The sequence below is a fragment of the Dipodomys ordii genome, unplaced genomic scaffold, assembly GCF_000151885.1.
Source record: "Dipodomys ordii isolate 6190 unplaced genomic scaffold, Dord_2.0 Scaffold123, whole genome shotgun sequence".
NCBI lineage: Eukaryota > Metazoa > Chordata > Mammalia > Rodentia > Heteromyidae > Dipodomys > Dipodomys ordii.
The window spans coordinates 751,118-761,774 of record NW_012267339.1 but is presented as its reverse complement, the minus strand read 5'-3'; the positions used below and the strand labels follow the sequence as shown (position 1 = coordinate 761,774).

The 10,657-nt window shown below is 42.9% G+C and overlaps 1 protein-coding gene across 1 annotated transcript in view; it reads left to right on the top strand.

The window, feature by feature from the left end:
- Window positions 1–3,261: 3,261 nt before the first annotated feature.
- The window catches only part of Hsd17b13 (hydroxysteroid (17-beta) dehydrogenase 13), a 17,985-nt gene continuing 10,589 nt past the window's right edge, over window positions 3,262–10,657 (top strand). The window contains exons 1-3 of the mRNA XM_013029843.1: window positions 3,262–3,613; window positions 7,739–7,846; window positions 9,000–9,131. Coding sequence (XP_012885297.1) covers window positions 3,404–3,613; window positions 7,739–7,846; window positions 9,000–9,131 — 450 coding nt within the window. The 5' untranslated portion in view covers window positions 3,262–3,403. The remainder of the gene's footprint in view (window positions 3,614–7,738; window positions 7,847–8,999; window positions 9,132–10,657) is intronic.

The following is a 10,657-nucleotide window of genomic DNA, read 5'->3' as shown; positions in this document are numbered from 1 at the left end:
GCTTCCAGTCCAAGGGCACTTCCTCCTCCCTGAGTATGTTTCGATCTGCCCCCCGAGGCAATTAGGCAGTGAAACCTCTTTCCACCAATGAGAATACTCATTTAGGGTGGAGTCCTTTCCACCAGGGGGACGGTCCAGTGGGCCTGGGTCGTCCTGCCAGGAGGCTGCCTGGGCCTCACAGCAGAGAGGTTTCCTCCTTGAGTTAACAGGGCCTAGTTTAAAGGCTTCCCATCTAAATCAAACTTGGATCGACAATCCTTTTTCCAATGGTACCCCTTCCTGCACCTGGGGCAGGGTGTAGGGGGCGGTTTGCCAGGGGGGGTAGGGGGGGATTGTTGTAAACAGTCCCTCTTAAAGTGCCCCTCCTACCCCCATTTAAAACAAGTCCCTCTCCCTGATGGTCTTGGAGTTCCTTGGCCCTGGGCTGCCAGCGCCTGGGTAATGGCCTCAGTCATTGAAAATGTCTGAGCCTGCAAAGCTAAAGCTAGTGATTGAGACTGGTGCTGTTGCATTCCCACATCCTGCGAGGCCACCACCCATCTGCTCAGGGACCTCTCTCTCAATCCCGCGCAGGCCGTGCAGTGGTCTGCATTCATCCCTTCCCAGACCAGCAGCTTTACAAACTGATCGCAGAGATTCCCTGCGGGCAGCTTGTGGTTAATACTCTGTTGGACTCGGTCTACAAATTCAGCTAGAGGCTCACCAGGTTTTTGTCTCACTCCTGCTTTGGGGAACTCAGTAGGCCCATCATCCAGTTTGTACCACGTGGCAAGTCCTGCCTGCCTCACCTGGTCATGGTACGGGCCAGGTATTGTGGCCTGTTGGACAGTGGACTACCCTTCCCCCGTCCCTGCTAACATGGCATAAGTAATAGATATCGCGGGTTGAGCCTGCCGGTTATTCTCCACCCACACTCTGCATTCCTCCTTACAGAAGGCACACTGTTTAATAAACTGAGGACTGGTGAGGATGGCTTTGGCCACATCCAGCCGGTCCTTAGGGACACACGGGTGATAAGCAATGTCCTGTAATAGGGTCTGGGCCTAAGGAGAGTTCGGGCCATCCTCCGCCACCGCCTTGCGGAGCTCTTTAAGATCCTTAGCTTCCCATGGATACCATTCCAAGGATCTGTTAGCTCCTGGTGCCAGATTGACCAGATACGCTTGGGGAAGCGAATCCTGTGGCCCAGGGTCCAGGCTCCTGGGTGGCACTTTCCTTAAAGGGCAGGCCTCTGAGTAGGTTACTTCTCCAGCCCTCGGCCCCTCCATGGAAGGTTGGTAGGGGTCCAGGTCTTGCAGGGCCCTCTTGCAGGTCGCATAGGACGCTGTACCTCCCCTCCAATTGGGGGAATAAGGTAGGGGCCTACGACCATCAGGGGCACCTGAGTCAGAGGGGGTAACTTTCACCCTTGTTTTGACTTCCACTCTGCATGTTTCAGTGCGTTCTCGGTCGAATTTGACCCATTCCTTTTCCTTTTCACTTCCCAAATCCTCCTCCTTACTCCTTCTAGGTCTAATGTTGCCTCCTCCTCCTTCTGTAAAATAGCATTACCCATACTAAGGGTTTCACTTACCCTTACCCTCAGCTGGTATCTTTTCCTTTCGAGCCCCACGTTGGGCGCCAGATGTCAGGTCTTTGTCCATCGCCCAAAAGAGGACGGGGTCCGAGGAAAGGTAAGTGCAGCCACTCACCTGTTCCCCAGCCTCCCTTAGCCGGGGAGACAATCAGACACAGCAGGGAGTCAAGTCAAGCAGGAAAACTCATTTATTAACACACAGCAAGCCCTTTTTAAAGCAAAAAAGACTGAGTGGCATGGGAGGGGAGGAGAAGGAACCAATCATGGTCATGGTCACACCCTATCATGCACCTAAGCTTCCACGGGCTGGTTATGCACTGAATGTAAAGCAAATAGGGCTCTGCCCACTCAGCTCCCTCTCAGCGCCATCTTTGCTGCCCATGTGCCCTATACTAACTCCCAACATGACAGTATTAAGATACAGGATTTAGGGAGGTGATAAGGTCATCAGAACTATGCTGTAATGACTGTCCTTATAAAAGCAACCATGGAGAGTTTTCTCTTCTGTCACATATGGGTACAATGAAATGACAGCTGTCTATAAACCACAAAGACAGTCCTCACCAGACATGGAAGCTACCTGCTCCCTGATGTTGAACTCCATAGCCTTCAGAACCCTGAAAAATAAATTTTCCATTGCCACTCCATATATGATGATTCATTATAGCAGCCTGAAGTGACTGAGACATAAAGTACAGCACTGTTGAAACTACTGATAACTTGTCCAATGCTGCTTTTACCATTGTCCCAAAGAGATTGTCACATGAAACTTAAATATCTCTCTCCAGTTCTGGAGATTTTCAGAGAAAAGAGCATTACATATAAAGTGATTAGCCAGCTGAAACCTGGTGCTTATGAAGCGTTCTCAAGAATACTAAAATAGAAGAAGTGGCTCTGTGGCTCAGGTGGTAGAGCTCTAGCCTTGAGCTGAAGAGCTGAGGAACAATGCCCAGCCCAGAGTTCAAGCCCCACAACTGACATTAAAAAAAAAAAAAAAGCTTTGGGCTGGGAAGGTGGCTCAGTGGTAGAGCGCTTGCCTTGCATGCCTGAGGCCCTGGGTTCAATTCCTCAGCACCACATAAGCAAAAAGAAAAAAGCCGGAAGTGGCGCTGTGGCTCAAGTGGTAGAGCACTAGCCTTGAGCTGAATTGCTGAGGGACAGCGCCCAGGCCTAGAGTTCAGGCCCCACGACCAGACCCCCCCCCAAAAAAGAATAATAAAATAGAGTAAGATTAGCTATCTCTAAATTCAAACCCTTGTGACACAAAAATATAGTAAATTCGAAGGCTAAGGGACGTAGTTTGGTAGTAGAATGCCTGCAGAAAGCGTGTCCTTGTTTGTTCCTCAGCACCACACACATGCCAAGAAAAGAGAAAATGAAAGAAACTAGGCAGCTTTTAACATTTATTTTCTTCATATTAGAGTGAGTAACTCTCAGTAAAATTCCCCAACTATAATATTTAGAAACTTACTCAACTGAACTGCTTTCTGAACTTTACAAAGATCAACAAGCTATTAGCTGATGCAATAGTTCCAGCATGGCTTTGAAAGGCGAAATTTCATGTTGACCCATGGTCACAACAGCTCCTCAGATAAGCCAGTTCAAAGAGCACATTGTGCTGGGTTCCCCTGACCTGTACCGAGCTCTTACTAGAATTGGCATCACTTCAAAACCACAAGGTGAACCTGACCCATTGGAAAACCTCAATCAAGCCTTCATTTTCTTCTGCCACTTACCACCTGCCACTCTCTGGAGCTCTAAGCTGAAGATATTTCTTTCCTAGGACCACGTAAGGACTGAGTCACCAAGAGAGGACCAAGCGGAATCATGAACATTGTTCTGGATCTGCTCCTGCTTCTGCTCACCATTATCTATTCCTATGTGGAGGCACTGGTGAAGTTTTGCCTTCCCCAAAGGAGAAAATCTGTGGCAGGAGAGATTGTTCTTATCACTGGAGCTGGGCATGGAATAGGCAGGCTGACCGCCTATGAATTTGCAAAGCGGAAAAGCAGACTGGTTCTATGGGATATTAATAAGGTAAAAAATGTACCTGCCAGTCTTTTAAGTTACAAAGGAAGACGTGTTTTCTAAATGATTTGAATTAGCATCTGCTTCTCTTTAGAATTTTTCTTTTTCAACATTTGATAAATTCCCTGGAGTCTTACTGTAAATATACATTAGATTGGTTGGTGACATATTTTTTATTTGTGCTAGTCCTGGGGCTTGAACTCAGGACCTGGGTGTTGTCCCTGAACTTTTTGTTCAAGGTTTTTGCTCTACACTTGAGCTACAGCTCCATTGCTGTCTTTTTTTCTTCTTCTTCTTCTTCTTCTTCTTCTTCATCTTCTCTTTTTTGGTGGTTAATTGGAGATAGAGTCTGATGGAATTTCCTGCCCTGGCTGGCTTCAAACTTCAATGCTCAGATCTCAGCCTCCTGAGTAGCTAGGATTACAGGTGTGACCCACTGGTACCCAGCTAAGCAGTAACTTTTAAGTTACAGTCTTTGAGGTTGATAACAAAGAAGCAGTAGCTGCCACCTGCCAAGCTGTTGAAATTAGGTCACTTGCATTCTCCAGGTTCAGTTTTGTTTTGTTTTGTTTTTAATTTCTGCAATGGGAACAACTTCTCGAGGGAGGCAAAAACTACAGCAAGTTACTACAAAGGGCCAAATTTGGTGAGTGGACATTCTGTTGAACAAAGAATAATTTTTATACTTTTTAAAGAGTGTGTGTGTGTGTGTGTATTCACACACATGCATGCACACCAGTACCAGAACTTGAACTCAGGGCCTTTGCTCTCAGTTGGCTTTTTTTGTGGTCGGTCATAAGGGTTGTCCCATTGAGATTTTCATCATTAAATTATTGTTCTCATGATCTCTGCTGTCATGTCTCATTGTTTGCTATTTTCTTAGTGATTTCAAATTATCTCTTAAACTTAAGGAACACATTGTATGGCTCTTTCTAGATGGTAGAGATATAGATTTTTATGTAACTGATGAGCTGATATACAGTGCATGAAAAAATGATTTGTCATGGGTCTGGTTTTGTAAGAGATTCCTGTGAAACTTCTAGAAGAGACAAAACACCTACAAACTGAGGAAATTGTTGTCTGCTGTGTTCTGGTGTTTTGTTTTTTTTTTGGGTCCGGTTGTGGGGCCTGAACTCTGGGCCTGGGCGCTGTCCCTCAGCTCTTCAGCTCAAGGCTAGCGCTCTACCACTTGAGCCAGAGCGCCACTTCCGGCTTTTTTCTTTTTGCTTATGTGGTGCTGGGAATCGAACCCAGGGCCTCAGGCATGCAAGGCAAGCGCTCTACCACTGAGCCACCTTCCCAGCCCTGGTGTTTTTTTTTAAAAAACATATACATATTATAAATCCATGAACAAGACTTGATGGAATTTAATCTCCAGTCTCTTTCCAGATGTATATTTTAGGGAGTGGACTTCATTTGCTTCATTTTTTATTTTAAAATTTCTAGTAATAAGTCAGACCTGGTGGCTTACATCTGTAATCCTAGCTACTCAAGGTACTTTGACATGAGGATCGCAATTCAAAGCCAGTTCAGGCAGAGAAGGTCCATGAGATTCTTATCTCCAATTAACCACAAAAAGTCAGAAGCAGAACTGTGGTTCAAGTCCCTTAAGCTCAAGTTCAGGAAAGCACCCCAGGCCCAGAGTTTAAGCACCAGGACTGGAAAAAAATTCTAATAATAGGAGAAAAATGAAAATTAGAAAGAAATCCTATGTAAAAGTATTTATAAGTTCTTTTAGCCTGAAGGGCAAAGAACCCAACCTTGTAAATTCTTTTTGAATCCCTGAATTTCATGGTTAAACATTGGAGATATTACATTATTCACTGTAAGGCTATAAACGTAACTCTGATTTTCCTTTGGACTAGGAAGGTACCAAGTGGCCTTGGGTTCTTTTTGCCATTTAAGAGGATAGGCACAGCCTTTTAACTAACGTGCTGATATGGAACTCAGTGACCAGGGAAGTGACTATGCACAGTGCAGTCGACCCTAAAGCCAAAAGACAAGGCAACCCTTCTTGCTATGTGCTAGCTCAGTGATAACACTGGAGAATGACAAATCTTCCATCAAAGCTCATGATGCAAGTTCTCACTACTAATGCTGTTTGTGGACCTGAAATCTTAGACAATGTGCAAAGCACATAGAGGTCCATGCCATCTGGTACCAAGCAAGCATCCAGCTGAAACTGGAGTCAGTGGGAGATGCCTAACACATCCCTCATTTCACTCCTGCAGTCCAAAAATGGAAGGGATGCTGAATTTGCTACTGGATATCTCTGGGCTGCTACTCCAGGGTTTAGCCCTTGGTGATGAAATACAAAGGACCCCAGGTAGGCAACCAGGCTAGGGAAAACCACCTGACTAATGTTAGGGGATGAACCCCAAGAACAGTACCATAGTACAATCAACCCCATAGGCAAAGGAAAGGACCTTTGTCCTTGTCTCTTCATTACAGAAAAGAGTTTGCAATTATGAGAAGAGAAAGTATAATTGGAGGTGAGAGGGGCAAATCCTGGGACTTGAACTCAAGGACCTGAGTGCTGTACCTGAGCTTTTTGCTCAAGGTTAGCACTCTATTACTTGAGCCATTTATGGCTTTCTGGTGCTTAAATGGACAAAAGAATCTCATGGACTTTCCTACCAAACTGGCTTTGAAATGCAATCCTCAGATCTCAGCCTCCTGAGATTAGGATTACAGGGATGAAATCCTGGTGCCCCGCAAGAGAATGTCATATTTTTTTTGGGTCCAGTCGTGGGGCCTGAACTCTGGGCCTGGGCGCTGTCCCTCAGCTCTTCAGCTCAAGGCTAGCACTCTACCACTTGAGCCACAGCCCCACTTCCGGCTTTTTTCTTTTTGCTTATGTGGTGCTGAGGAATCGAACCCAGGGCCTCAGGCATGCAAGGCAAGCGCTCTACCACTGAGCTACCTTCCCAGCCCCTAGGAGAATGTAATTTTAAAACCGGATAACCTTCCCTATAAAAGTCAATAGGTGTCAAAACTTGAGGAAAATGAAAAACAAAGTTTTCAAGAGGTGAGCATAGTGGCTCAAACCTCTAATCTCAGCTGCTGTTCCAAAGGTAGGAAAACCATTGTTCAGGATGAGCCTTGCAAAGTTAGCACAAGACCCTATCTGAGAAACAAACTAAAGAGGTGGAAATGTGGCATAAATAATAGCGCTCTTGCATAGCAAATGAGATGAAGGGCAAGAAATAAAAAAGAAAGTAAGGAAAACAAGAGGAGCAAAAATAAGGGTGAGAATAAAACAGAGGAAGGGAGAAAAGCTAGAGGAGAGGGAAAGGGAAGGAATGCATTAAGATAAATTTATCTTAGAGAAAAGGGCCTTGGGATGTTGGTTGAAAGTGAACTGGTGTCTCTGTGTCCTAGAGTTGTGTACAAGGTTGTTTTCTAAATAGCAATTGACCAGTGGTCCTAGCCTATTTTCATTCAGTCACCTGAAGAACATCCTAGTATGTCTTGGGGGAAGAACATAATCTCAATTTAGAATCTTTCTCAAATTAGCATCCTTCTTTCCCCTTCCCTCCCAGAAGGACAAATCAAAATTGTTGTCACCCTGCCACTTGAGCCACACCTTCTCTACCTGCTTTTGGCTGATTCATTGATGATTAAAAGTATCACAGATCTTCCTGCCAGGGCTTCAGACTTTGATCCTTAGATCTCGCCTCCCGAGTAGCTAGGAGAACAGGCATGAGCCATCGTTGCCTGTTTAGAAACTTTGACTCAGAATCATTACTTGCCACATTACTATCACATAGTTGGTGCTTCACCAAGTTGTTTAAAATTAGCTATTGACTCTTTCGTCCTTCTCTATCCTGTTTTTCAATGACACCTCAAAGTGCAGAATCTTCCAGAATATCCTTCAAACTACAAAAGTACGTTGGTTTAGAAAAATCTACCTACTATGCAACCTCCAAAGGAAAAGCTGAAAAATCAAAACAGAAAGGATGTTTTTGCTAGCTAGTTTCTTTTGTGGTTGTTTGTTTTGCTTTTGCTTTTCTGCTACAGGATGTTTTTTTTTACAAATTATGAGACATTTTAGATTTATATTTTCCCACTCCTTGCTGAATTTAGGGTTTTTTTTGTTGGTTTTTTGTTTTGATTTTTTTAATACAATTACAGCGTGGTGTTGAGGAAACTGCAGCTGAATGCAGGAAACTAGGGGTCCAGGTGCACGCATTTGTGGTGGACTGCAGTGACAGAGAGGAGATCTACAACTCTGTGAACCAGGTGAGGCACAGCTCCTAAACAGCAAAGGACTTTGTAACCACTGCCACTGATGTGGGAAAGGAAAATTAGACTGGAGGGCCGGATGATAGAAGGGGTGCATTAATCAAGATAAATTCACATGTAGAATTTAAACCCCTTTGTGTAACCATTTAAAGATAATAAATATATTAGTCTTAGCTACTCAGTGAACTAGCTGTGTGTGAGAGTATACATACTCACACACACACACACACACATATATATATGTCATGGATAGATGGACAGATAGATATTTATACATGCTTTTTGTCTTTGTATGTAAGGCACATAACTCTGGCCATTGTGATTATTTGATATTATTCATCAATTTCATTCTGATCAGAACCTTAAACAGTGACCTAGAGTAAATGACAAAAGATTTATCAGCAGGAAAATTGATTTCTTTCTAATTTTGAGTCCCATTATTTTTGCAGTATTTTTTCCTTCAATTGTTTCTTCTGCGAAATTTTATTTGTTTTGATTCAAATCTAATTTCCTATGTCAATAATTATGAAAATCTGTTAAAGAAATTTAAATACCAAGTACTCACAATTAACCAAACTGTTCAATTTTCATTCCTTTTTATTTAATTCAATTTGATTCACTAATCCTAATAGTCATATTTCCTAGATGAGCAAATTAAGATTCAGAGAGGTTAAGCCAGACAAAAGTCATGAAGCCTATAAGTGGTAAAACCAAGATTATTCAGTTAGCACTTTAGAAGTATTTAATTAGGGCATGCGGTTGTGCTCAGTGGTTGAAAGCCTGCCTAGCAAGCATAAGGCTCTGAGCTCAAGCCCTAGTGCTGCCAAAAAAAAAAAAATTATCATGATAAATGAGATAAAATTATTTATGCGCCAGTAGCACAAATACTAATTTTACTTTATTCATTCATTTCGTTCATAAACTTTCAAAAAGCTCACGATAATACTAGTTACTAAAATGTAAATGTTTAAAAAAATTAGCCCATCTTTTTGACAGATTCCTTTATATCCACTATTGGAGCTAGAAGTTTTTTTCATGGCTGAACTCTTAAGATGATACTCACTCAGTAGAATTTTAAAAAAAATCTATAAGTCCCAAATCTTGAGTTTAAATAACAGGCCTCATGAATGTGTTCTTTCCATTTTAAAAGGTAAAGAAAGAAGTGGGTGATGTGACCATCATAGTGAATAATGCAGGAGCAATCTACCCAGCTGACCTTCTTAGTACTAAGGATGAAGAGATTACCAAAACATTTGAGGTCAACATCCTGGGGCACTTTTGGGTGAGTGTGAGTCAGAAATATCTCTGATGCCTGGGAATGTGGCTTAGTGGTAGAGTGCTTGCCTGGCAAGCATGAAGAAAGCCCTGGGTTTAAATCCTCAGTACCACATAAACAGAAAAAGCCAGAAGTGGCACTGTGGCTAAGTAGTAGAGTGATAGCCTTGAGCAAAAGAAGCTCAGGGACAGTGCCCAGGCTCTGACTTGCCCAGGACCAGAAAAAAAATTTCTGATGCCTTCTCTCAGGATGTATGAAGTTTATAATGAAGTTCATATATCTTCGGGTGGGAAATGGGTCACCATCAGATTTATTGGGTGGGAGAAGTCCCAGAGTCTCTGACAGAAAGCAAGGGAGTCAAGTGGACACAGTATACCAGGGTGTAAGCCACTTGGTCTGTCTTATCTACAAGTACCTAACCCAGAGCCTGGTATGAACCTGCTCTTCAACAAATGTTTATGGAGTTGTATTGAGTGTTGTCAATACACATTTCTTCAATACTTTAGAGAAATATATACAATGTACCTTTATTTGTGAACTCCTTTTATGGAATTTTAGAAACAAAAAGATTTCAGATGTAGCTATTTTGATGTATACAAGGATTTGGTAGAACTCTGAGACTGATGGAATTTAGAAATATGTAAGAACTCAGAAGACCTTTTATAGATGGGCACAACTGTTCATACCTGTCATCCCAGCTTCTCCAGAAGCGAAGATTCAGAAGATCACAGTTTGAGACTAGCCTAGGCAAAAATTAGTGAGACACCTCATCTGAATAAACAAGCTGATTTCGATGATTCATGCCTGTATCCCAGCTGCACAGAAGGCATAAATAGGAGGATTGTATTCTAAGGCTAACCCCAGACAAAAAGCGTGAGATTATATCTAAAAAATAACTAAAGCAAAAGAGCTAGGTGCAAACACAGGTTTTGAGTTCAAACTTCAGTACTGCTAAGGGAAAGAGAAACAGTTCAAACCCCAGCACAACAATAATAAAAATAATAATAAATATTAATAAATAATACATATATTGTTTGGGAGAGGGGTATAGCACTATGATACAGTGCTTGCCTACTATGCATCACTCCCAGCCACACAAACAACAATAATAATAATAATATACCAGGCTGAGCTGGTGCTGGTGGCTCATGCTTGAATTCCTAGCTATTCAAGAGGCTGAGTTCTGAGGATCAAGGTTCAAAGCTGGCTTAGGCAAAAAGTCCATGAGACAAAGTGAAGGTGTGGCTCACGTATTAGAGTACCAGCCTTAAGTGAAAAGGCCAAGCAAAACCCAGTTAGGTACCAGTTTTCTAGGTACTCTGACTGCTGAGATCTAAGGATCTCAGCCAGATGTGAGTTCTGAAGCCAGCCTAAGCAGCAGAGTCCATGAGACTTTATCTCCAATTAATCACCAAAAAGCTGGAAATGTCGCTGGGGTTCGAGTGATCAAGTGTTAACCTTGAGAGAGAGAATAAAACCTCAGGGACAGGCCCTGAGGGGAAGGAAGGAAGGAAGGAAGGAAGGAAGGAAGG